Source organism: Otolemur garnettii, unplaced genomic scaffold, assembly GCF_000181295.1.
Source record: "Otolemur garnettii isolate 467f Iridium unplaced genomic scaffold, OtoGar3 scaffold00002, whole genome shotgun sequence".
NCBI classification, from domain to species: domain Eukaryota; kingdom Metazoa; phylum Chordata; class Mammalia; order Primates; family Galagidae; genus Otolemur; species Otolemur garnettii.
The window spans coordinates 5,330,626-5,358,539 of NW_003852397.1; the positions used below are offsets into that span (position 1 = coordinate 5,330,626).

Consider the following 27,914-nt stretch of genomic DNA (forward strand, 5'->3'; position numbering starts at 1 on the left):
CTGTCTCTACAAAAAAAAAAAAAAAAAAAAAGCCTGAGCATATAATCTTGCTGTTGGCCAGCTACCAGTCTTATTTGGAATACAAAATATTTGTCATCTAGGAACTGCCTGAATTTACCTTCAATTTTTTAACATGTCGAATATTTCTAGGAATAAAACATTTTTCTGGATCTATTCATTTAATTAACTTAAAAAGTGGAAACAGGGCAAGACTGTGTTGTAGTGGAAAGAGTAGTCAATTTGTAAATTGTAAGACCTGGGTTCTGGATCTGACCCTACTATGTGACTTTGAGCCCATCCAGCCAGTTTGGGACATAGTTTCCTTAGAGAGAGAGATAAATACAGAGAGAGCCCACGTTAGGTCTCTCCTAGTTACTGAAGGCGAGGCTTTGTGAGTCAAGCTTACCAGAGTTCTTTCTTATTGTAATAGTGACCTCTTGTGGTGTATATCCTTAATCAATTTATTTATAGTTTGCAAAGCAAACTGGATGTTTTTGTTCTTTCTAATAATTATATTTCACATTGTTAGGCAAATATGACATATTTTAAAAAGATAAATCTTAGTTGGAAATCAGAGGTTGGTTAAAACAGGCTATAGAACACCAAACTCCATCTTATAAAACAATTGTCTGCGGTTTCTTCTGAAACAGTGTACAACCAGCTCTGGTCATTTACAAAAAGAGAAATGCTTTGGTGTTTGTGCTGAGTGTTCTGTGTATTTCTCTTCCTCCCAGGGACCAGGGGAAGAGGCGCGTCCGGACCTTATCATGCCCCAGCAGCTCAGACGGGAGCAGGCAGCCAACCAAAGCAGGTGAGAAGTCCTCATGGTCCATCAGCGTCTCCATTCCCAGGAGAAACACTGGCGCTGGAGATGTCTGATGCTGATCACTGAAAACTCAGGAACTTTGTCACAGGTCAACATTTATTTTTACAAGTACCTATTATTTCTACAACAATCTTCTTATTCTTGTCATTACCCAGCCCAGATACCTCAAACACCTGTAGGTTATAGTCAATGATTTTAGAGAAACTGTTTTGTAAAAGCATTTGGAAAGTTGTAAAATGACCTTAGCGTAGTTCTTGGGTTAAATGAAACTATGTTAACGATATTAAGACAGTCCTTTGGGACTTGAAACCTTTTAACTGACACGATATATTCCACAGGCTAGAAATGATACAAAATGTATTCATTCAATAGAAACATAAGCAGTTAGAAAAATGAACTAATGTACATTTATAATATTGAGTAAAATGGGTATAAACACAGTATTAGATGAAAAAATTAAGTTACAAAAGCAATGGCATATATTGTTTATAGATACAGATTTATGTACTAAACACATGAAGTGTAATAATAGTAACTCCCAGATTTAGAATGGTGGTCACCCCTAGCAGAGAAGGGAGGAGGGAAAGGATTGGGGGGGAGGCAGGAAGAGGACTTCAGCTGTATCTATAGTATTTTATTTCTTTAAAATAAGAGGAAGGATAAAATACCACCAAATGTTACTATTTGACTAAATTGGTTTGGAGTACACAGGTGTTGGTTACAATCTTCATATTGTTTTGTCCATATGAAATGTTAACGACACCAAACTAACACTGGGCTACAAAATTATCTTCAAACCTAATTTCTTTTCAGTATGAAAATGACTTTTGTGGCCAAGGGGAATTTCTTTAATATTCAGGAAAATCTTCAGATACACTTATTTGTGAGTCAGCATTGTTGCTAAGGATTTGACATTCATGTGCTAAAAATATCAGCCAATCCAAACATTGTGTCAGATTTCTGCGTCTGTAACTCAAAGCTGTGGTTAACAGCTATACCACTGAGACAGCAAAATCTTCAAAAACAGGCTGAAATTTTTGCTCAACTTACCTGATTTCCTGTTGAATAGTAATTTTCATATTTAGCAAGCTGTGAACCTAGAGAAAACTGCTTTCTAAATTACTAGATTGTTGCCCGAGCCTAAGGACAAACTTTTGTGTCTCTTAAAAAGCAATAACGTGAGTCTATGCTTTTGTTTCTAGAGTAACTCAGGGATCGTGTACAGAACGGAGGTAGGAGACGATCTGTAGGGAGGTAAAGAGAGGAAAGCTTGTAGCCAGACACAATTGCACACTCAGGGATTCCTGGGGGAGGGTTGGAAGGAAACCCTTCTATCACAGTGTCTGGCTAACTTCTGTTTTGAAAAGAAACACATCTTAGAAGCATTGAAAAGGGCCTGTGAGAGTTAAGTAAACTGTTCTGGGATTTCTGACTCACCCCTGTAATTCAGTTCTTCCTGGAGGGAACCTGGTATTAGTTTTGTTTGTCCTGAGAAACAGGTTGATCGTCATGGTTTCTCATAGAGCTGCTGTATTAAAGAGCATATTGCATAGGAGGTAAAAAGTGCTGACTTGAACTCGATTGGGCTTAAGCCTGTATTTGTAGAAAATTTAAGTGTGTCATAAATATGTGGTGATTAAATTATTTGTCTGGCTTTTAACTTGACTTGATAAGTGTTAATTTTATTTGGACTTTGAATAGAATAGTTATCTGGGAATATGAGCAACTGTGTTTTTTATACTGCCTGAATATTCATGTTTACTTTTAGAATCCATTTCCAGAATTTATAAAAGTTAAGGCAAACTCAAAAATAATGATCTTAGAAGATCGAGATGGTGGTCTATAAACTTTTTACCTGTATTTCAAAATTCCCAAAGTTTTAGAAGTTAAAATTGTTTTCAGATTTATTTAGTGGCAGTAAGTGACCTGAGATGATGGGAAGCCAATTATACCTTTGTTTTGTTAGGGTGAGTAAGCATTTATATATTCTGCTACAAGGTGTGGCCCCAGAAGACTGTATTGGGATGGTTTGTAATATGCAATGTGTGCCCCATCTTGCCTTTCTAAAATCCATACATTTCTGAATCCCATACCACATCTGGCCCCAAAGGTTTTAGATAAGGGATTGTGAATCTGCTCTGATGGGGACTAACTTCGTCCTAAAGATAAGTCAGCTTAGTATTTCATGGTGAAGCCTTGCTAACAAGTTAAGAGTATCCAAAACCTTGCCATCGAGACTATTTATAGCAGTTATGTTTAATTACAACTCTGTTGGCTACCCCTTTTTATTTACTTTTGCTGCTGAAGTGCTCTTGGATGCCCAGTGCATGTTGAGGCACTATATGACCTTGGGCAGATCACTTAATACCCCCGGGCTTTACTTTCATCATCTGCAAAACAGGGACAGTTTAGGCACCTCCTCATAATGTTCTTATTCAAAAATAAAATACAGGCCTGCTGGATCTAAAATACACGGCCAGTGGCACTGTTATTCCCTGTAGCCTACATCCTGGGGCAGCTTCTACTCTTGATGACTTGATAGTATCACACAGTGGTGAGACACTTCAGAAGCTATTCGTTTGTTTAATCAGGGGATGGAATTCATGTATGTTGTGTATTGCTGGATGCATAGCCCTGGTTTCAGAGCTTTACCAGTATCGTGTTTTTTAATTCTCATAACCTTGAAGGCAAACGTTCTCGTTTCTGTTTTGCTGATGAAGAAACCAAGACTCAAAAAGGATAAGAAACTAGCCCCCAGTCACCCAATGTGTAGTTACAGTGTTGAGATTTAAATTGAGACTTGTCAGCCCCCCAAACCTAGGCTTTTTTGGCCACACCACATGAATTCTTTTGGCATTAGTGCCACTGGGCGACAATGGTGCAGACATTTTATTTTCTATCAAAAAGAAAGTCCTTGTTGGCCTCTCTTCCAGAAAATTTTTCTTTAAACATTAAAAAAAATCCTTATTCTTTATATATATATATATATATGTAATATATATTCTACATTACAAGGAGATAAGTTTAAGTAAAAAAAAAAAAATCTCAAATGCTTTCTTATTCTGATAGTCATCAACATTTATAAAGCTTAATGCTTGATAAAGTGTCCCAATCATATTTTAAAGTTCCGACTATTTACATTATCTTATCCAAGTTTAACTCGGCATGTTTGATTAGACCTGTAGTTCTAATTAGAAATAGTTGGGGTGTAGCACCTGTAGCTCAGCGGCTAGGGCACCAGCCACATACACCACGGCTGGCAGGTTCGAACCCGGCCCAGGCCTCCCAAACAGCAATGACAACTGCAACTAAAAAATAGCCAGGTGTCATTCATGGCAGGCACCTGTAGTCCCAGCTACTTGGGAGGCTGAGGCAAGAGAATCGCTTAAGCCTAACAGTTTGGTTGCTGTGAGCTGTGATGCCATGGCACTCTACCCAGGGCGACATAGTGAGACTGTCTCAAAAAAAAAAAAAAAAGTTGGGCTTGGGGGGCAAAGTATGATTTAATTGTTGACTATGTTGGTGATGAATAGTCCATGTTTCTGACCGTGCTTCATTATAACTCCTTTCTCATGGCTCTTTCTCCTGCTCTGGATTTCTTTTGCAGTCCCAAAAGCCAACTTACAAGAAAAGGATACAGAAATAGAAGTAGATGAAATCTTTTGGAATACAAGGATTGTTCCGCTTTTGTGTGAATTAGAAAAAGGTAAAAAAAAAAAAAAGTTTTTGTTGTAAATCAAAAATATCTGTAGTTACTTATATGTTCTCCATTGCCCTGATATTTTTAGTATATTTTGACTGTTGTTTCTGTAAACATGTTCAAAAACAAATGAAGTCATTTATTTACTCAGGAACATGTGTGTGAGACCATACTTCAAGTGCACCAAGACAGGCAACTTTGAAATTCCCCTTCTAACATAAATTAATTATCATTCCTCTGCCTAAGGAAATGCTGCTTTAACCTCTTTAGGGTGGCTGTTCATGTTCAAGAAAGTAAAAGATGAGAACAGATTTCAGTCTTCTGACACTAAGCCTCATTGGCTGGCATCCTTGATGGGTGTGCCTGTGGTTTCCTCGGCCCATCTGTGTATATGTCCTACTCTCCTGAGGTTGCACACATCTGTCAGGAATGCCATTCCCAGCAAAGGTGACCTGGGGTGTGCGCAGCCTTGCCCTCTGGATAACCCAGAAGTAAAGGCCATGATCGATGGGTTCCTGAAAGGATATAGAAAGCTTGTCAGGAGATGGCCCCACACTTTCTCCCCTTTTGCAACTCTGCAAGGGCTCGAACTTCCTACCACAGCTTCCCAAAGTGCTGAGTTTACAGGCCTGAGCCACTGTGCCTGGCCAAGGATTTCATTTCTCCTCTGGAGCTATAGTCACAGCACTAGGGCAAGCCGAGTGCCTGGCACACAGTGCACAGTACCCCCTCACCAGGGACTACTGATGAGCAGACCAGCGTGGTGGCCACAGAAAGATGCCTTAGGAGAAGCAGGGTAAATGAATTCTCCCAGCAACCACATAGGGAAGTTATACAAAAGACCTCATTCCTAAAAGGTTCAAATGACCTTGCCCCTCCTCTGCTCTTTGTTGGCTAAGCCCTGGTTGTTTGGTCCTGGTCCTGGTATGAGGCATATGGCCACAGGAAATCACCTAAACCCTGTGTGCCACAGTTTCCTTGCCTGTCAGATGAGGGGGGAGGAGAGACTAGATTATCCCCAAAGTCCTTTGCAGTACAAGACCCTAAGAATGTAAATGTGATGACTTTTCTCCTCTAGAGTCACTATTAATAATTTTCACCCTCATATTTGTGTGCTAGGTTAACTTTAGGCCCTTCATTTTAGAAATACGAGGTCAGACAATTAAGTTTGTGAACTCATCATAGAAAAAGGGCTACATCCCTCACTGCTGACTATCACGATGGTCACCTTCAAGGTACTTCCCTGGGAAGTGATGCACCAATGCCAGCACCTAGTCTACCCTTCACAGCAGTTTTGGAACTGTTTTTCTGGAATGGCCATCAGAGCTGTCATCGTATGAGGTCTGACCCTTAAGTTCACAAACTCATCCTAGTGAAAGTGCTACCTACTTCATTGCTGAATATCACTACGGTCACCTTCAAAGTACTCTCCTCGGCCATCTGGTGACTGTAGTGATATTCAGCAATGAGCTTTATAGCATTTTTTTTCCTAGGATGAGTTCAAGAACTCTTGTCTGGCCTCGTATATGCAAAAACTTAGGAGCAGTTTTTCAGCAAAAACTAGTGAGAAGAACAATGAATCTGGTTAAGGGTTAGGAAACATTCAATGGAAAGAAGGAGTCAGTATCACAAAGGCCTATCTTGTAGGAAGTCTTCAGCGTGAGGGATTTTGAGAGGGTGCCGAGGGTCCCAACTACTCCTGACACCAATAAAGAGAATTTATCAGGAGTTGGGGACTTGAGTTCTGGATGACGCTCTCTTCTCAGAAAGCTCACTAGACATTGACGAATAGCATCTCTCTCCTTAGACAACTTTCAGAATGGCAAGTGGTGGTAGGGCTGGATTACTTGACCTCCTGAAGTTCCTTTTTCTAAAGCTTTTCCTTGACATAATTTGAAACTTTCAGACAAGTTGCAAAAATAGTGTAAAAGTGCTGTCTGCTCCTCCCCCGCTCCCGCAGCGCTGACATTCCACGTGTTACCATTCTCGTCCTGGCTCTTGGTCTCGCCCCTTGGCTCTACCCTTGTCCTATGCACCAAACGCTGTTGTTGTTTTTCTTTCTTGAAACTTTGAGAACAAGTTGCCAACCTGATATTCCATATCCCTAAGTACTTTGGGATGTGTTTTTAGAAGCAGGAAATGCTATGTAACTCTGACTCAGATATTGCCAATTATTCCAATAATTTTCCTCAATAGAAAAAATGTTGTGATCATTTGTCATACCTCTTTCACAATTTTGACATATTTAAGGAATACTCTATAGATTGTTTCACAAATGGGGTTCCTCTGGTGTTTCGCATGAGAAGACACAGCTTGGCGTTTGGGGCAGGTGCTTTGCATAAGTGATGCTGTATCCTCCCTAGTGCCTATGCCAGGAGGTAGCCGATGCTGATTGGTTCTGTTGCTGGTGACATGAACTTCGATCACCTGGGTAAGGTGGTGTCTGGCAGCTCAATCCACTGTAAAGTTACTGTTTGGTTTTCTTGTAATTAATAAGGATCTCCATAGGAGAAGTTACTCTGAGATTATGCTGATCTAGTTTTCATGTAACTTTTACCACTAGTTTTAGCCTCTTGAATCTTGATAGCTCTTAGATTCAAGTTATCTTTGGAGACTATGCAGCATTTACAATAAACTAGTTGGCATTAAGGGTTAATTTGATCAATAGTTTGACATTTGACCTTTGAGTTTCTCTTTCTTAACTGTTTTTAAAGCTAAAACAACCATTCTTGAGTAGAACTCCCCAGTGTGTGGAGGGAAGAAATAGAAAAATACCTGGAGGACCACCCACTGCCAGTCAGTGGCCCCGGGCCTGGACTTAGGGTTTGTAAAGAAACTGCCAGTCACAGAAGAATAAACCAACAAAACAAAAGCATTTCACACAATAGAGTTGTGATTTTTCCCTTTATTGAAAGTTAGTCTAAGTCATTTCCCATCAATTCATTTATGTAAGTACATAACTGAAAGACATTGAAGGTTACTTGGCTATTGAGGTTTTAAATTTTTTCTTAGATGTTATTGTTGAAAAGAACTAAAAATGGCCTGAGTCATTTCCTCCTGCAGGCGCACACTTCCTCTTTGTGGGGTTCTAAGAGCACATTATGGTATTTATTTAAGATTGGTTTCCTACTTTTAAATTTCACGGTGGAATCTATCAGAGATAGTATTTTTCAACAGAATCCCTCATACCTGTGTGCTTTTCTTGCCCTCGCACTCCATTCTGTGGGCTGTGTTTTTTCCTGCGTGCTGGTTAGTATGGCTGCTCCTTCCAAATGTGACTTTCCTTAGACTCATACTTACAAAATAACATGTTCTGGGTCTCCCCGTGTCCTCACTAAGATCATCTTCTTATTCTCCTCTTTCCTCATAACTGCTTCCAGATAATGATGGATTTGGTGATATTCTGAGCTTTTGCTCTATGAAAGCCCTCTTTTTTTCAGATGATGAGAAAATGGAAAAATATTGATCATTGTTTTTGTCAACAAATACATTAGAAAATGAATATGTATTAAATTATGTTGTAGGTTGTCTGCACAGTATTCTCTCTGTTCCATGTGCTGTTGATACAAAGATATATAAGACATGGTTTCTGCTCTCTTAGGGTGACACCTATTTGAGATCCCTGGGCATAAACACAACACACAAATATGTAAGTGGAAAATAAATACTCATAGCAGCACAAGGAAACATTTGTTGAATATGGAATGGAGGGGCTTGAACATAAACAGACCTTGAAGGACCAAACCCGGTAGGAACGAGGGCAAGGAGAACATTCTAGCCCCGTGGAGTTATGCCAAAACAGATTGAAGGGGAAGATCCAAGTGGTGTGTTTCTGTGCAACTGAACAGGGCGCAGGTGGAGGTGGCGGGCATTTAGAATAAAGGAGACCAACTGAAATGGGTGGCAGTTCCACTCTTTAATCCACTCTTTGAAAGACTGTGTATTCTAGATAAGCTAACCAACTGGTATGTGAATAAGTCAACACGCTAAGAGACCGATCAAAGAGATGAAAAAAAAAATCAGGTAGATGGAAGTGATAAGAGAAGGGAAAAATATGGCGTAGGAAATTGAATACAGCCAAGGAAATAACTGCAGGGTTTTTACTGACATTGCCTGTATTTGACACACTTAAAAACTTGACCTTGATTAGTAAGTATGGCTTTACTTTCTTTGCTCTGACAGAAGAAAACATTGAAACGGTTTGTGCTGCTTGCACACAACTTCACCACGCTTTAGAGGAAGGAAACATGCTTGGAAATAAATTTAAGAGAAGAAGTAATCTCCTGAAGACCTTATATAAACTAGTTGATGTTGGTTCAGACCCGCTCAGCCTTAAACTTGCAAAAATTATTCTAGCAGTAAGTTTTTCTTTCCTTTGGTCTAGTAGAGTATAGCACACAAAAGCTTTGTCGATTGCTTTATTTGTAAATATGACAAAGAGGATGAGAAATGCAGTCTGTTTGTTAGAATCCTGAAAAAACTTAAGGTGATAAACTGGCATCCCAGAATTTGACGAGACAGTATTATCTAAGTGACTAAGGCTGAGTACACAGAAAATGTTCAAATAAACTTACCTTTTAGACTATTACTAGGTTAAGAAAAAGAAGAAGAAAAGAAAAATAGAAAGAGAAAGAAAAAAGTAGCAATAGGCAAATATATTCGAAACAGTTGCTCCAGTAACTTAACTGGAGATCAGTATCATGCTGTGGTTTCTGCCCTATGGTTTCTGCTGGGTGTTTGATTGTCTGATGATTTAATAAGTAACTTGAAGTAGTTTGGGCCACAGATACAAGGGCTTGGGGCTTTAGGAACCAGCTCAAGACAGACAAACAGCTGCATACAGTTATATAAAGAGAGCTTGGCGGTCACAGAAGGTGTTAAAAGAAAAGGGCGACATCAAACAAAAGCCTGTAGAAACTCTGTCTAGAGTAAAATTATATCATTGTTTGAGGGGGGCACTTTATCGTCACAGCCATAAACAGTTTGAACCAAAAGATAAGCCACAATAACTACAAAAAGTTCTAAGAGAGCTGCTAAGACAAATGAATGAAGCTTTGTTTACCTGGTTTCATAAAAGTAAACGCTTTATGTTAACACGCCGTAACTTAGAGAATTTGAAATCTCTCAGCACCCAGTGAAGCTAAGGGTTGGTATACTTCCTAATAGGTTAGTAAGACTGTCTACCATTTCTTATTTTGATAATGAGGTCTCCCACAAAGCAGAATATTCTGACCATGTATTCCCCGCATCTGTATTGAGGAGAGGCCGTATTCTTATTTAGCTGTCATCTTAAACTATTAACTCTCTTTTTAAAAACCATGGTATGTGATGCAGAAAGCAACATTTCTTTGAAGTAGTGATTTCACTCTATTTAACCCCAGGGTTTTGCTGGTGTAGCAGCAACCCAAGGGTTACCTTTGCTATTTTAATCTAGATCCTAGACATTTTGTTCCGTACCAAGCCAAAAAAAGAAAGAAAGAAGCGGGGAGGGGAGGGGAGAAAGTGAGTTCATTAATGCTTTGCAGAGAACATAACAAGAGCTAGTCAGAAAGTATCCAGCCATATAATGTGAAAAATAGAGGCAAACATGGCTGGATATTTTCCAAACAGCTCTCGTATTTTGGTTATTAATGGTGTCATTCAAATTGATTATATACATGCCACAGTTTAACTGTTTTTAGGGCAAAAGGCTAAGTGATTTGCCTGACAGTAAACACATTCTGAACCCAAAGCATATGATTAGATAAAGCCCTCTCTGTGACCTTGACTGGATTGCTGAACCAGGGTCAGGAATCTAGGCTGAACTCCAGAGTGCAGGGCTGGGTGGGTTTGCCTTCTGACCCACTGCAGAACCAGGAGGTCAGAAGGAAGCTTCACGTCCAACTTCCCATCTACTGCCTGAATCACTTATAACATTCCAGGTAAAATCATGTTTAGCTTAGGCCTTGGTGATGGAGTTCTGTGTAAATGTTTTTTTTTTCCTTTTCTTTTCTTCTTTTTTTGAGACAGAGTCTTGTTCTGTCACCCCAGCTAGAGTACAGTATGTCATCATAGCTCACTTTAATCTCAAATTCCTGGACTCAAGTGATCCCCCAGCCTCAGCCTCCAGAGTAGCTGAGACTATAGGTGCAGACCACCACATCTGGCTAATTTTTTCTATTTTTAGTAAAACTGAGGTCTCATTCTTGCTCAGGCTGGTCTCAAACTCCTGACCTTAAGTGATCCTCCTGCCTTAACCTCCCAGAGTGCTAGGATTACAGACATGAGCCACTACATCCAGAATCTATATAAATTTTTGAAAGACCACATCATTAGAACTGTTGAAGAATTAAAATAAATGAAAATTAAAGATATATTGGACTAAGAAGTTTTTCACAACTTTTTTCTGCCAATATTTATTTCATCTGTTTGATATTGCAGTTCAGACATTTAAAATTATTTATAGTTGAAACATTCAGTAAGCATAATGTTAGTTGTTTTGACTTCTTGAATTATTTTGTTAAATAGACGTTTGCGAAGCAATCATCTTAATTTTAATCTTTGTATCAAAAACTCTTACAAAAATATATCAGTCTATATTAAGATTTTTTTTAAAAGTATAAACATATGTACAGTATGAATGTGACTGTATTCAGGAGGGAGAAAAATCTAGCATCCTATGTGCAGGGGGAAAAAGGGGCAAGAAATACCAGTGTGTCAACTATGATTATTTATAGTGGTAGCATTTTGAGTAATTTTTAAACTTGTCTTATTTTGATTTGCCATATTTGCTTTAAATAGAATAGACTATTTTTGGCCGGGAGCGGTGGCTCACGCCTGTAATCCTAGCACTCTGAGAGGCCCAGCAGGGTGGATTGCCTGAGCACACAGACTTGAGACCAGCCAGCCAGGGCCAAAGCGAGACCTTGTCTCTAAAAATAGGTGGGGGATGTGACAGGTGCCTCTTGTCCCAGCTACTTTGGAGGCTGAGGCAAGAGAATAGCTTAAGCCCAACAGTTTGAGGTTGCTGTGAGCTGTGACGTTACAGCCCTCTACCGAGGGCGACAAAGTAAGAATCTGTCTCAGAAAAAAGAATCAACTACTTTTAACATAAGAAGAAAACTACCCTACCTTAGAACTGGGGACACTGGGAATACAAGTAGATAAAATATCCCCTGGTCTGGCTGCCCCAAGGAAGGTGGCCAAACAGGCAGTACATATAAGAGGAGGTGCCAGATCCTGTGGGAAGCAAATAAGGCAGAGTAAAGGGAGCAGAGAGTGGTGGGGAAACTGTTTTCCCAAGGTAGTCTGCTTCCCATGCTCAGGATGCAGTATCTCAATATCTTTTCATGTCTTAAAGTCCTAATTGTATAGTTATCAATGGAGAAGTTACAGGAACTTGCTTTGAATGTAAACTGACCCATACCAGGCCTGGAATTGTGGTTGTCTTTTTTTGTTGTTGTTTTGCTGGAAACTTTGATGCCAAGTTTTTTTTCTTTGCAACTTTTTACTAAAACTGAAACACTTGGTGGCTAGGAAGTGAGCTGTACTCACTTGTTTATTCAACAAGGTTTATTACATATGGAAGACATCCCACATGCAGAAAGAGTAATAGACAATGGTTTTTTTTGTTGTTGTTGTTTGTTTGTTTGCAGTTTTTGGCCAAGGCTGGGTTTGAACCCACCACCTCCAGTATATGGAGTCAGCGCCCTACTCCTTTGAGCCACAGGCACTGCCCTAGACAGTGGTTTTGACCACAAGGACTCACAATCTAGTGAAAGAGTCAAATACAGAAGATGCTAAAAACATGTCTGCACATTTTAAGAGCTGTTATCTATGTACACTTTTCAAAGTTGAATTGGAGATACTGATCAGGTGTACGTAGACGTGACTATGCAAATCCATTTTACCTGTAACTTGCACACTTCCTGGGAATGATCTGTTTTAATTCTAACGATATTCCCCAATATTAAGAACAATATGTATTTCCATTGATAAAGAAATGTTTTTCTGTTTTCTTAGCCTATTTTGGGGGGTTTCAAACTATATTTTTTAAATTTTATTTTGAGACACAGTCTCACTCTGTCACCCTGGATTAGAGTGCTGCGGCATACCTCACAGCAAACTCCAGCTACTGGGCTCAAGAGTTCTTCTTGCCCTAGCCTCCCAAGTAGCTGGGACTTTAGGTGCCCATCGTAACGCCTGGCTAGTTTTTCTATTTTTAGTAGAGAAGGGGTCTCACTCCTGCTTGGCTGGTCTTGAACTCCTTAGCTCAAACAATCTACCACCTTGGCCTCCCAAAGTGCTAGGATTACAGATTTTACTTTTTTAAAACAATATTATTTTATTTATTTATTTGAGACAGAGTCTCACTATGTCACCTTTGGTTGAGTGCTATGGCGTCACAGCTCACAGCAACCTCAGACCCTTGAGCTTAAGAGATTCTTTTGCCTCAGCCTCCCCAGTAGCTGGGACTACAGGTGCCCGCCACAATGCCCGGCTATTTTTTTTGTTGCAGTTGTCATTGTTGTTTAGCTGGCCCAGGGCCAGATTTGAAGCTGCCAGCCTGGGTGGATGTGCCCAGCGCCCTACGTACTGAGCTATGGGTGCCACCCCAAACAATATTATTTTAAACACCTAATAATTTAAAAAAGTTTCTTTAAGTGTCGACTTCCTGTTTTCCTCCTGAGAACAGAAGGAGTCTCCAGTCTGTTATAGTTTTTGAGGCTTCTGTAACAATGCGTCTCAGACTTCAGTGTGCTCGTGAAATTTGGGGATCTTATTAAAATGTGGATTCTGATTCAGTAGGGCTGAATGGGGCCTGAGATTCTGCATTCCTCATGCATGCCCAGGTGATGGTTCTGTGACCTGTCTGAGGCAGACACTCCTCAACTGCAAAATGGGACTGACAGCGCCTGCTTTGCAGGGTTTGCAGAACGGCCAGACGGAAGCCCCAGAGTGGGCAGTGCTGCCCTCGTGCCCTCCACCTGGGGCTGACCTGTCCCTTTTGGTGCCTCCTACTGTGAACAGCACACTGCCGCATACACAGTAGGTGCTCTGGAAATATCGGTGGATCTTTAACAAATATGATGACCAGAACGCATCTTTAACAAATATGTCTGACAAGTTCCATTATCTTTTTTAAAACTGAAAACTCATTAGTAATATAAGAATTCTTAAAGATAACTTCAAAGATAGTTTTTAAGAATAAAGTAATGATCTATATGCCATCCTTTCACACTGAAATTTTGGTTTGTTCAGATGACCTAATTTCTAGGTCCATATTTTTACAGTGTTGCAATGAGTGTTTTACATTCCATGTAAACATGGTGTTCACAGTTATACTGTTTTTATGACAGCTAAATATGAATAGTTTGTTGTCCCACAATTTATAAGATCATCCTCTAATACCAGATAGTTAGGAAGTTTTTATTTTTTACTAGACTAGATAAATATGAAACTAATTAGACCATTTGATTTATTTAGTTTTTTTATACTGTGGTTTTTATTTTTATAAAAAGTATACTTCCCATTGCCCTGTATTTAATTTACTAGTTTTTTTATGATTTAGAAGGTAATTTTTGACTAGGAACATAACTTATGATTATCCCAAGGGATTCCAGAAATAGTCTTAAAAATAAATATAATATATATGTATTATGTAATTAAATAGTATTAGTTTTTGATTTTCTGTTATACAAATGATAAAGAAAACAATACTTTCCACTTTTTTTTCTTGCTTCTCCTCCATTATATATTCTTTTCTAAATTAGTTTACTCTGAAATTTTTGGGTATTTATCTTTCTTTACTTTTGTGTTTTAAAGCAATTATTCCATAATTAAATTTATTAACATTGGGACTAGGCCTCCTTTGTTTCTCATCTACTCTTTTCAAAGTAATTAATAATCTCACATTTAAATATGAGACTTAAATAAGTGCTTGTCATTAAAATGTTCTTCCTCTAAAAATTGTTTTATTGTATTTACTATAAGTGAGTTAATTAAATACTATAGTTAGCAAATATGTGCCCTAAATTTTTCTAAGTTGATTTCTTTAGAACTTTCCTTTATGTTAAAAAATACTCTTGCTGCACTTTTAAAATAGATGTTTGTGTTTTTAAAAATATGGCATGTCTTTATTTTCCTCTACAATAGAAAAATGTTTTCTTTCTCTGTAGCTTAAAGTGAGTAGAAAGAATCTTCTTAATGTCTGCAAACTTATATTTAAAATTAGCCGGAGTGAGAAGAATGATTCTTTAATTCAAAACGACAGCATTCTGGGTGAGTGTCATTCAGTGCTACCATTGAGGAAATGTTGTACTTGAGTACAGATGAGAAAGTTGGAGAGAAAAGGGATACTTCACAATGGTGGGGAAATTCTACGTTCTACTAAAATGCAGAGTTATGGGATGTTCTGTCCTTCTCTGTGATTTCATTTTAATGCATCCTTTGATAGTTTGCCTTTTTTTGCCTAAATGCACGTAGTAACATTATATGATTTTACAAATTGTTCTCTATTTAAAATTTCATTTCCTGGATTTGGATTTACTTTTAAAAAATGCACTTAATAATACCTGACATAACTGAAATGTTTAGTCTTTGAATATAATAGAAATGACTAGAAATTGAAAGACATCTATGACTGATAAGCCTGATCAAAATATTTCAAATATGTGAGTAGAGACATTCTAACTATCTTGCTAATCTAGCTAATGATGCCTAATTCTTTCTTCTTGATTTTTTTTTTCTCATGAGCCATTTGGAAAAGACTAATCCTTGACATACCCCTAAATAATTAAATGCTTAAATAGTTACCTAAATGGGAATCTTGAATGAATTAATATTGCTGATATAAGAGAAGGCAGCAACATGGACTTTAAGTTCTCTCTGACTCTCTTACTTTTTTTTCTTTAACCGCAGCAGACAGGGTTAAAATAGGGCTGAAAGAAATGTCTCACTTTGAATCAACTAATTAAGAATTGTAGACTGAAAACAAAGATCTTGACAAATGATTACATTTTTTGAGACACAGTCTCACTCTGTTGCCCCAGGCTAGAATGCAGTGGAGTCCTAGCTCACACAACCTCAAACTCCTGGGTTCAATCTATCCTCTTGCCTCAGCTTCCCAAGTACCTGGGACTATAGGTGCCCCATAACACCCAGTTAGTTTTTCTATTTTTAGTAGAGACAGGGTCTCGCTCTCTTGCTCAGGCTGGTCTCAAACTCCTAAGCTCAAGCAATTCATCCATCTCAGCTTCCCAAAGTGCTGAGATTACAGGTGTGAGCCATCAAGCTCAGGGGACAAATGATTACATTGACATACATAAAATTAAATGTGAGATAGTCATTATTAGCCTTATTGGAGTTGCCTGGATTACTCTTAAGACCTAGTAGTTGTATATTATTTGGATGTTCTGAAGTTATCTTGGGAAAAGATGGATGTTATTCAAATTATCTTTTTTAACAGTGATTGAGATTTTTTAAAAGCTCTTATTTGGATTAATTTCCCATTAATACAACAAAAATATATTCTTAAAGGTTTATGAAATTTAACTCTTAATTTCCTTTATTATTATATAATAACTCAAAATTTTTATACCTAAAAATAAAGGCTGATCAATATCAGTAAGAGGCAAGGAATGGCATTAGTTAAAAGAATACTTTATCATTTATATTTGCTGACATTACTATTACAGAGATTTGTCTTAGCTAAAAGTAAGCTTTTTTCTTTATACCATATGAGTAACCCTTACCAAGCATTTGAACATAGGTTTTGAGGAATATATTTTACAAATTGTGTTTTATGTTCACATACAAGTGCTTTAATATATTTCTCTCCTGATGTTATATATTTATAATCACCTTTTCCACAGAACCATTATTGGAAGTACTGAGCTGTGAAGACCTACAAACTAACACTGAAGCTTTTCTGTATTGTATGGGGGCAATCAAATTCATTTCTGCCAATCCAGGATTTCTTAGTGAAATAATCAACAAAGGTGCTGTGGAAATACTGATGAATTTGATAAAGCAAATCAGTGAGAACACCAAGAAATGTGGTACATGTTCACCTGACTTGGGCCACTTGTTAGTTCAGGTAAGTGTCTTACTTGAAAAGGATAGATGTGTGGCTCGGCGCCTGTGGCTCAAGCGGCTAAGGCGCCAGCCACATACACCTAAGGTGGCGGGTTCGAATCCCCAGCCTGGGCCCGCCAAACAACAATGATGGCTGCAACCAAAAAATGGCCGGGGGTTGTGGTGGGCGCCTGTGGTCCCAGCTACTTGGCAGGTGGAGGCAGGAGACTCGCTTGAGCCCAGGAGTTGGAGGTTGCTGTGAGCTGTGATGTCATGGCACTCTACCCAGGTGGATAGCTTGAGGCTCTGTCTCAAAAAAAAAGAAAAGAAAAGAAAAGAAAAGGATAGATGTGTAAAAATAGTTTTCATGTTACTTAACGTCAGTTGCCATCTAAAAGAATGGGGCTATGAGAGGCCCCTACAGTTGGGGGAGGGAGCTCGGCCTCAGGGATCAAGAGTGGTCACTGCCCTGTGAGTGCTATGTGACCATTGCCCTGGAGCAGCTATTCTATGAATTTTCACAGAGCAGCTTTCCACACAGTGTACAGATGTTCATTTCTACTGCCCTGCAGAGAAAGCAGGCCTGGAAAGGTGAAAAAAATTAACAGATGTCTGCAAAACAATTACACGTTATCATCAGAATTTTAACAGGCAGTTTAGAGTTTTGAAGACAGTCCCAGCCTGATGATTGTTTATGATGATTGATAGCCAGTGCTGTGACTCTTGTAGCTGCAGTGACATTGAGTGGATAGTCATTGAAGGGGGTGTGTAGATGACATGCAGCCCCAAGACTACAGGCATACAGGTAACAAAACTGGATACATTTCACAAGACCAGAGCAGGAAGACAAATTGTGTTATGTGTTAAGAGTTATATTACTTCTAATTGTGTTATGTGCTAAGAGTTTTATTACTTCTTTAGTGGTAGATTAAATTTTATAGTTGAATTATTTTCATTAGAGCTTCTCCAGCTCTCACATTCTTTTTTAGATGAGGTATTACTCTTTAATAGCCTTTGTATATCAAATAATGGCATCTTTGATATAATAATTCATGAGATTTGAAATGGGCTTGTCAATTAATGAGGATTTACTGAGCATTCAGAGTACTCTAAGCCATTGGAAAAGTGTGTTAAAAATTAGATTTAGGCCCTGCCTTTTAGATTCTTAAAACATTTGTGATGATTATTAACTTTGAACTTTGTGCTCTATCTCCCTTTTGAAGAAGATTGTGAAAACCTCTTTTAGTCATGACCAATGTGAAATCCTACTGACATGTTATGTTTTGGGAAGACTTAAGAACATTATTTTTATGCTGCGAGTGTTATTGAATCATTCAGATTTTTCCGTCAGTAAAAAATGGTTATTTCTAATTATTGAATGATTATCTCTCCTGTTAAAATGCAGGAGATTATAAGGAAGAGCATAAAAATCACTTGAAATATTTTACCCACAAGGTAACGCACTAACACATCTCCATTTTGGTAATTATTTATAAACATATATGTCATTTCACATAAGATTTTGCTTTTATCATGGAATCTGTTATTTTTAACAGTCACTTTCGTTTGTTTTCCATCACCCTCACTCTTCCCTATTTATCCCTCTAGTTGATCCAGTCGTCAATGTCAGTCAGCTGAAACCTTTTAATATACACGTTTTCAAAAATGAGAAATTTTAGGTATGTCTCTTGCCCCATGTAACAATACATAGTAAAAACTTCTTGAGACAACTCTATAGATTTGTTTTATTTGAAATGATTCTATAATATTCTGAGATTAAGATATACCTCAAATTCTCAACCATTCTTATATTGAGATATTCACTCAATATCTATGCAATAGCTTTTGGGATTCTTGTCTAGTTAAAAAATCTTTCCAGATGTGTTTGTGTGCGTATGTACACATTTCTTCTTGTCTAGTTAAAAACTCTTTTCAAGTGTGTGTGTGTGTGTGTATATATACATTTACACTTATGTAAATATGTGTATGTATATACACACATACACACATTTGGAAAGATATATAGAGAGAGAGGTTTGTTTACATCAGCTATATCACTATGTGTTTATATATGTATATACATATAAAATCCCTTGGTATAAAGGATTGTTGAGCATTGAGTGTTATTGTAACCAACAACACTTCTGTGCTCCTCTTTCCCTTTTCCCTGGATTCCGCATCCTCAGGTAGAAACTGACTCACAGGGCAGATGCCCCCTCTTCTCCCAACATCCACCCTCTAGGGGGCGCTGAAGAACTTTCTCCTCACTGCCCGTAGCCGCTCACACCACCCCCTGATGGCAGTTGGGTCCTGCCTAGGATCTGGCATGGGTGGGGCCTTCACTTGAGTCCCAGCACCCTGTCAAGCATGAGAGCGTGGAGCCCATTATCACTTCCACCTGAGAACATGCTCCTGCATGGTCGCCAAGTGCCATTTGCATTGACCATATTATTGTGTATGTGTTTGCAGATTTGGGGAGGAAGGAGACCTTGTTTTAGGCTTTGCCATTTGCAGAATCCCCTGAACCAAACACCTCCTCCTACTTAATTAAATCAAAGAAAAGGTGTTTTGTATCATTTCAGTGATAAGATGTAAGCAACACTGACTTCATTACAAGAGCATATGAAAACCTCTGTCCCTGTGAATGTGTAACATTGACTGATTATTTTCGCCAGGCAGTTCATGCGCCAATTCAGCCAGACAAATCTGGTCAAAAGCAGAATTGTGTATTCACACACCAGCTTTCAGAACTTGATAACCCCAGCTTATAAGGTATTTTTAAAAGCAACTTTATTCAAAGAAATAATAAATAAGTTTTTTGTGACTATAATGATAAAAATAATGTCTGCAAGTCAGAGGGAACATGACAAGGCCCCAAAAGATATAAGCAGGCAATGCTGAGTGGTGTGACTGCCTCTCCTTTGTGACTTTCCACCAAGAACCTCAGTAGCTTTAGCACGCCTTCTGGGACCTCACCTTATAAAACTTTGTATGCTGTAGCATCTGGCACAGTGCTAGAACCATTGTTTTCCCCTAACTCAGGTCTGTTGGAGCCCTCTGAAAGAGGGAAAATGGAACAGAAGGATGTTAAATACTCAAGTGGGAAATAAATAAGATGTTTCTGAGGGACGCTGAAGAGGTAGGGGCTGTCCAGAGCAGAGGAATTCCATGGTGGAGTCATGGGAGGTGAGAGCCAAAGGGCACAGTCATGGGTCTTGTGTCAAGTAGCAGACTGCGGGAGAGTGGCCTTGGGGCAGCAGGGAGCTATAGGAGGTCAGTGCCTGGGGCAGATAAGATGAGATCAGAGTGTTGGAAAGATGAATGTCCACAAGATACTAAACTGGTAAAGACCAAAAACCTGAAAAGTGATGGGAGGAGAATGTGTCCCTGGCATACAACAAACTGGAGGGCTAAGAGTCTTAGAAACAGCAGCCTTGATTAAAAGGCATCACTACAGCTAGATTTTAGACCGATTATGATGGAGATAAAGGAATAGTTGCGGAAGAAAAGCTCCTTCATTAACTCCAACATGGACTGATGTTGCTTAGAGGAAAAACTACTGCAGTGTGTATTGAGCTCTGGAAGGTTTTCTTCATGTTGTTCCATATGTATCTGTGTGTGTGTGCACAGAGTTTATCATCCTGTGGATAGAATCAAGGGAGTTCACATCAGGCATGTCGGGTGGGGAGCAAGACAAGTGGCCGACTAGAGAACTGCCAGTAGGTACCTGCTTTTTGATGACCCAGTACCCAGGTAGTAGTATTCTGATGCCTTCTGCAAGGCTGTGGTACTTTGACACAGCCGGCATTGCATTCAGTTCTGCCTGTCAGACATGCAGTAGCTTTGCGGTCAAGATGCACCTGCGCACCAAGTTGAGGGGTCCATAGTCCATCAGGAAAAACTGGAGACATGAATTGATCTGTAAAGTCATAGGAGTAAAGCAGATTAAACTGTGCCTATTCCCTCAATTCCAGAATACTAGAATTAGGGAAAGCTTCCTGAAACTTGGAAAAAGAGAAATACAGGCAAGGCCCCTAAATGCCAGTAGTTAATAGCATCACCCAAAGAGGTGACAGATGGAAATAAAGATTTGCCAGTGTTGATCTAGAATGGATTATCAGGATGTGTTTAGAGTTCGTCTTTGACCTTTAAAGGCCAACAATCAGGAAGGCGTAGCACAGGAGCTGAGGAGAATTCTTGGAGTCAGCTCCATCAGAAAGTGTGTTTTGGTCTCCATTGCACGCCTTGCTGGGAACGGAGAAAAGTCCTCTGTCTATGTCATGATCACAACCAAGCCCAAATTCTCCTGGTGTCTCATTTGTCCTCTGTGTCTTCAGAACATTGTGTACAAAACTATTTTGCTGTAATTGAAGAAAATCTCAATGTACTTACATTACAGCTAGGTAATTTATATGTAGATAATGTAACTGTTAAAACTCAGACTGACTTGAACCTGAGTTCTATTTATTGGTTTCGTTTGTATTTCCAGACTTTTTTTTCTTTGTAGCCTGATGCATTTGATTTGAATTCAATCCTTGGAGAAATGTATTCTTTCCTTATTTTAGAGACAGTATTTTTATAGTTAGCACTGTTTGGCAGCACCCCAGGTAACAGGGTTTGCTCTCCCTGTTGAGGCCTGTTTGAGGCCTTCCCTTCTCTGGCCTCAAACTCTGCAGCATCTCCCCAGAGGCTCCTACAGATCCAAATCCTTCCCCCACTCTGTGCTCAGTACCCCATAAATATCACGTCCTTCCCTTTTCTAAATGGAAGTTTCTCGGGAAGGTCAGTCCTTTTCTTCCCTCACTCTGGTCCTTCTTTTGTTTTTTGAGTTTGGAGATTAAGAAAATGAATTAGAGCAATGTCTGTATATATGTATACAATAAACAGTTGGACATTTTGAGCCTGGCTATTTCAGAAAATAAATGGTAACATCAATGGGTGTTAGGGAGTTATATAAGAGAACTGGATTTGGTGACAGGAGAGAAGGAGATTGTGTAATTAGCTTGTAATAAAACTTGAAGGTGCCAACAGAATAACCAAGTGGGCCAGTCAAGTAGGCAATGGGAGTAGGAGCCAAGGCTCAGAAGAGAAAGCAAGGCCAAAAATACAGGGTTAGAGTTGTCCACATGAAGGCAATAGTTGAAGTCAAGAGAGACAAAGATATAACCCAAAGAGAGAGTAGAGAAAGCATAGAGGGGGCCGACGACACATCCTGTATGACGTCATTTGTGGAAGGGGAGAGAAAAGGAAGTGACAGGACAATTAAGGACAATGTGCAAGTAGAGAGTTTGCAAGCAAGCATGGGTCAGCTTGGCAAACATGGCCACTTTGTTAGGATCAGTATGATAGGCAGGTGGCAGTGGGGTCATGGCGCAAGGGGCCCGTCTCCTGGCACACTCTCTTGCTTACATGACTTTTTCAATTATTTATTTATTTGTTGGTTATGAAATCATATGATTTTTCTGTATTTTTTCAATTCAAAGATATTTTGATTGATACAGTTGATTTCTTTTTTAATTTGTAAGCCCTAGAGGGAGCTCCCCACTTTGGCTCATCTGGGTTCACTCCTGTGTTCAATATTTGTCATCAAAAACCCTGATGGTCCACTGGACTCTGTACCCCTGAGTTGGGGCAGGCCTCAGCGCCACCACAGGGACCAGTGAGGAGTGCACTTCTTTGGAGCCTATGGCCTGAGCCGGCTGCTCAGCTGGGACACCAGCAGCCCACTCACCTCTGAGCTTGACTTTCCTGCCTCTAAAGGGCTGACTGTACCTGCTTTATAGGACAGCTGGGGAAATGACCTGTGATAATCTAGTAAAGCCCCTAGAATAAGGCATGGCCCAGAAAAGACCCTCATCAGAAATTTACTAAATAAAATAGGATCGGGATTACCAAAACCTGACACTTCAAAGAGTAATCATTTCTGATAAGAGAAAAATGTAATCACAAGAAATTAAGATGACAGAGTTCAAGATGGATTTTAAATCTTTGGTTTTTTAAAAAATTTTTCTGGTTTTGACATGCCAAGTGGAGAAGAATGCCAAAGAGAAGCAAATTGGAAGGGGGTGTTATGTCAGTGACATGGGTACCTATTGGACCCCAAGTTCTCAGAGCCAGTTACTCTGTGCTTCAGGATTTGGGGAATTTAAGACAGGTCTTCAGCTGAAGTCTAGGGATACAATTAAGCAGTGATTTAAATTATATTTGTAATTAAGGTTTATACCAAAGCTGTTGGGGTCTTTTCAATCTTGCTTTAGTTATGTTTAATGCTTTTAAATGTAGAAATCAATGCATTTGTATTTAGCTGTTTAGAAAATTGAATTATTCTGAGTATGTATTCCTAAGCAGTATATTAAGAAATTATGTTAATTCTTTCTGTTGCCTGCCCCTGCCTGCTGGAAGCCTACCTCTTCAGACCTTGAAATTGGAACCAAGGCCTCGTAGTCACCCAATGGAAGGCTATTTCCACCCAATGGAGGAAATAAACTATATATCTATAAAATGGAAGCAAATATTCCTATAATTATATATTTTTAATTCAGCCAGATAATTTTATTAGAGATTGATAATTTAAAAAAAAACACTTAAAAAAAGCATTTCTTTTGAAGGGTTTGCTTTAATAGGTAGCAGCAGTGAGGTTATTTTCTTATTGTTTTAATTAAGGTATAACTTGCATGTAGTGAAACGCTCAGATATTATATGTTTGATGAGTTTGACAAAAGGAGAAAGCCATGTAACCCACACCCTTACCAAGATACAGATCTCTGTGGCCTCAGAAATGTGCTCATTCCTCTTCTCCTTCATCCGCATTCTCCTGCCCTGCAGAGAGAACCATTTTTCTGATCTCTTTCACCATAAATAAGTTTTGTCTTCATATAAATGGAATATATACAGTATGTACTTTTTTGTGTCTGGTACTTTTTTAAACTTTTATTTTGAACTAAGTATAAATTCATAAGATGTTGCAAAAATGGTACAGAGAGGCCCTGCGCGTCTACCATCACCCAGCTTCTCCCAGGGGTGACGTCTTACATAACTAGTGCACATTATCAAAACTAGGAATGGATACGGACACAGGACAGTTAACTAGAATACAACATCTGGCTTCTTTTGCTTAGCATACTGTTTTTGTAATTAGATAAAACTTTTTTAGGGCTTACAAGTCTTTAGTATTGATTACTAGCCTTGCTAATGTTTTAATGAGGTAATTGTTAATGAAAAGGGGACAGCTATTTTCCACTTCTGAAATTTCCTTCTTGTGAAGAATAGCCAGTATGTCTGGTCCCAGTGCAGTGGTGTTTACAACTAATTGGTCCCAACCAGTTGCAGAGTCCTTTGTTCCTTGTCCACTCCCACCGCTTGCTTCACTTGACTAGCCCTAAAAAAAAAAAAAAAAATTCAGTAGTACACCAGCCTCTCACTTACCCGACTGTCATGAGAGAGCAGGCATTTAGGGCCCTGGCCCTTTCTGTTTTCTTCTCTTCCCTTTCTTGGGAAGGAGCTGCCTGTAGGCAATTCATATTCTTCTCTGATTCTCCAGGGACAGCAGATCTGAAGACCTGGGGAGACCCTAAGCATATAATGCCTTTGGTTTTGAACTTAGAAATCAGACTGAGGGTGGAATTGGGGGAAGATTTCCACCATGGTTGGAGGATGTAGGTCATAGCAGAGCCAGGCATGCTTTCTAATCCCAAACCCTCTGATTAGATTTATCTGCCTGGTCACAGGCCGCTCTGTCCCTGGAGGAGCAGAAGAGAGCACCCTGTGTTCTCATGGCAGCTCACTTCGAAAAGAGGAAGGGAAGAGAGGGACCAAGTAGGGGTTGGGCTGGCTGCGAATGCCTGGGTCCTGTCCCCAGCTCACCACTCAGGAAGTGAGGAGGGGAGGGTGGCCAGGAGATCGGGGCAGAAATAAGTATCCACGCCTATCATTTCTGAGGAGACCCATTTGCTTTCAGTTGGTGCTGTGTCTTCTCAGCCTCACCTCCTCCCTGTGGATGCATTAGTTGTGACAGTAAAGAAATGTCACTTGCTTTAACATGTGAAGGCTGGTGTCATTGCCTGGAAGTTCTGAATGCAGTATCTTTCTCAGACGCCTTTCCTTATTTTGCTACATTGGCATTATACAGTTTCTACAACATTCAAAATGTCTGCGACTGATATATCTAATAGTCACAACTAGAAGAATCAGCTACCTGCTCATTTTACCAAGGTAACGAACATAGAGGCAGTATATGGAAAAAGAATAATAAACACAGGCAAATGTTAAATAGAGTCTCAAAGTAGGACACTGGAGGTTTGAGGAGCACAGACTTGTTTCTGGCTAAGTAGGCCACCCGTGGTAGGACTGTGCCAAGTGGGCCTTCAAGCCTAGACACTGAGGCTACTGACTGTTACTGAGGTCTGTAAACTAATATTACTTTCAAATGCATAGATCCTAATAAATTCCAATAAAATGCTTAGAAGTTTATGATATTGGTGGTTTCATGTGTGTAGTAGCCTCTTACCACTGGTTCTTTTGTCTCAGAACCATACCAATCATACACGAGACAATATGAAACTTCTTGGGTTACCACATATGCTCTGGTTTTGGAATATATGTGGCCTCAATTGGGCACGAATCCAAAACAATGAATGTGCTTTTATTAATAGAGGGAGATGGGTTAGCTGAGGGTGGAAAATGGTGGCTTTGGTCTTAAATCATTTGACAGTGTTTGTGGTCTCTGGTGACTGTATTTATTCTTGGACATCATCAGCGGGAAGTAAACCATTTTGCAGTTGGCAGTTGAGTTGAAATAAAGCTCTGGGGACTTTGGTTATGGCTATCCCAGATGATGGAGAAAAGCTTTTAGAGAGAAATGCCAAGTAGGGTAGAGGAGGCAGAGGCCCCGGACACCAGCCTACTTAGAAGCTGCTGGGCTTCCTGAGCTTCAGTTTCCCTTCTGAAAAGTGGGGCACCCTATAGCCTCATAGGGTTGTTTTAGGAAGCAAAGGAGAGAGAGCTCACGAGGTAGTCTTCTAACTTATGAAGTAGCTAGGTGGTCAGATCCTTTGCAAAATAGTGTTCAATGTATAGAAGTAAATGAAATTGGGCCTCCATGCTGGTTTTGGTTTAGAGTAACTTCTAAATTCTTAATGGCATAGTTTTCGATTGTATTGTGTTCCAAAGGTTTCTTTGAAAGCTGGTTTTTTGAAATTGGGAAGAGGTTTCTCAAAGGACAATGTCGTGATTGATGGTAAAGTTCTTGGGCTAGCCAGAAGGTCAGCAGAATTGCCGATGCACCTAACCAGGAGTTGGGTGGGCTGGGAGTCACAAGCTCTCAGATCTGGGGCAGCTCTGACAGCTGAATGCTGTCTAGGGGAGAATCTGGTTAGTTTCCTAGGGAATGAGCACTCTGAGGAAGGAGGAGTCCAAAGGGAAGAGTGAGGGTCATCCACTCTGAAAATGAGCAGTGTATGGAAGCTCAGGTCAACCAAGCAGCCCTCCCCACCCTGTACCCATGCTCTGTGCAGGGGAGCATGCTGGGAAGGAGGTCAGAGCATGCTGGGAAGGAGGTCACAGCTGCTTGGCCTGCATCGTATCCTCAAGTCCAGTGATCTAAGTCAGGAGGGCCCCATATGTTAAGATAAAGATTTCTTGTGTGTGTTAAGGGTTTTCAATTAATAATTGAAAGCACAATTTGAAATTGATGACTAAGTACCTATAGTTAACTTAAAAAACAGATGCTAAGTCTTCTGAGTTCTGATCTTGCTGTATTAAAATGCAACTTATGCATTTATAAAGCATCTAATCTCTTCTTAATGTATTTTTCCCTTTAAAATGAATCTCCCTGCCAGGTGTGGTGGCTCATGCTTGTAATCCTAGCACTCTAAGAGGCTGGGGAGGATGGGAGGAATCACCTGAGCTCAGGAGTTTGGGACCAGCCTGAGCAAGAGTGAGACCCTGTCTCTAAAACTAGTGGTATGTTGCGGTGGGCACCTGTAGTGCCCAGCTACTCAGGAGGCTGAGCCCAAGAGTTTGAGGTTGCTGTGAGCTATGACTCCAGGGCACTCTACCCAAGATGACAGAGTAAGACTCAGTCTCAAAAAATAAAAAAAATGATAAAATGGGCTGCCTGATGTGGACTGCACAATGAGAACATTAAGGCCCAACTAACAATCTGAGACAGGCAGCTTTGCCACACTCAGCAGGTGTGCAGGTGTTCACCTGATTGAGGGTGGTACCTGTTATGATCAAAGAGCTTGGGGAAGAAAGAGGGAAGTGCCTCAGAAAAGTGAGCCCCAGGGAGAAAGTGGTAGAGAGTTCATTTCAGCAGCAGGTGAGCAGTCAGAATCACAGAATGTTTCTTCCTGATATTTACCAAAAATTTAGGTCCCCTTTTGTCTCAGACATCATCTAACCACTGCTAATAAGCCAGAACACTTAAATTTTTAATAATTCTTCTTGTGGATTATTCATTCCATTTTCTTCTCTTTTTTTCTGCTTCCTACTGGCTGCCTTCTGACTCATATGTGTCCCACAGGGTTACAAATTAGGAGATGAGAAAAATAAGAATTAAAACTCAGATTTTTCCATTTGCTGTTTTTTTGGTGAAAGGACACTTAAGAGGTTGGGAATTGCTCTAGGAAGTCTTCTAAAAGCTAAACAAGTATCTATGTGTTTATTTAACTTACACTTATTTTTAATAATAAAGGATTCAAGATGGTTTAAAAGATTATATACAATAAAATGGAAAAATATGTATCCAAGTATAAATAGGAATAACATGAACAGGAATAGAAGGTTAAGAAAGAACTGGATACATATCTCCAAGCACGAAGCTTGAACTTTGGTTAATTCCTGCTTTGGGGGCAGCCGGGGTGCAGAGCACAGGACTGGTTAGTGATTTCCACAACTTCATCTCCGTTCAACTAAAAGTTCTTGTTTGATTTTCTATTTTCACTGATATACAATGAACTCAAAAGTTAGAGCCAAGTTCAGAGTTAAGTGGGTTGGCTTGGAATTTGCTTTTACTGTGACCACATTATTCAGCTGGCCTTTCTTCCCATCGTTCTTTTTACATTTTACTCAAAGGCCACTAGTCTGCATGCCCAGTGCTCTGTCACCACCCTGCAGTGAGATTGGTGGTGGCCTCTCACAATGCGTCCTCCAGAGCTGCAGTGAGATTGGTGGTGGCCTCTCATGGTGGCATCCCTCAGAGCTGCAGTGAGATTGGTGGTGGCCTCTCACCATGCGCCCTTCAGAGCTGCAGTGAGATTGGTGGTGGCCTCTCACGGTGGCATCCCTCAGAGCTGCAGTGAGATTGGTGGTGGCCTCTCACGGTGGCGTCCCTCA

The 27,914-nt window shown here is 39.7% G+C and overlaps 1 protein-coding gene across 1 annotated transcript in view; it reads left to right on the top strand.

The window, feature by feature from the left end:
- The window catches only part of ARMC2 (armadillo repeat containing 2), a 113,100-nt gene that overhangs the window by 35,645 nt on the left and 49,541 nt on the right, over window positions 1-27,914 (top strand). Inside the window, exons 5-9 of the mRNA XM_012806242.1 lie at window positions 735-811; window positions 4,434-4,532; window positions 8,709-8,884; window positions 14,684-14,786; window positions 16,379-16,602. Of these exons, the coding sequence (XP_012661696.1) occupies window positions 735-811; window positions 4,434-4,532; window positions 8,709-8,884; window positions 14,684-14,786; window positions 16,379-16,602 (679 nt within the window). The remainder of the gene's footprint in view (window positions 1-734; window positions 812-4,433; window positions 4,533-8,708; window positions 8,885-14,683; window positions 14,787-16,378; window positions 16,603-27,914) is intronic.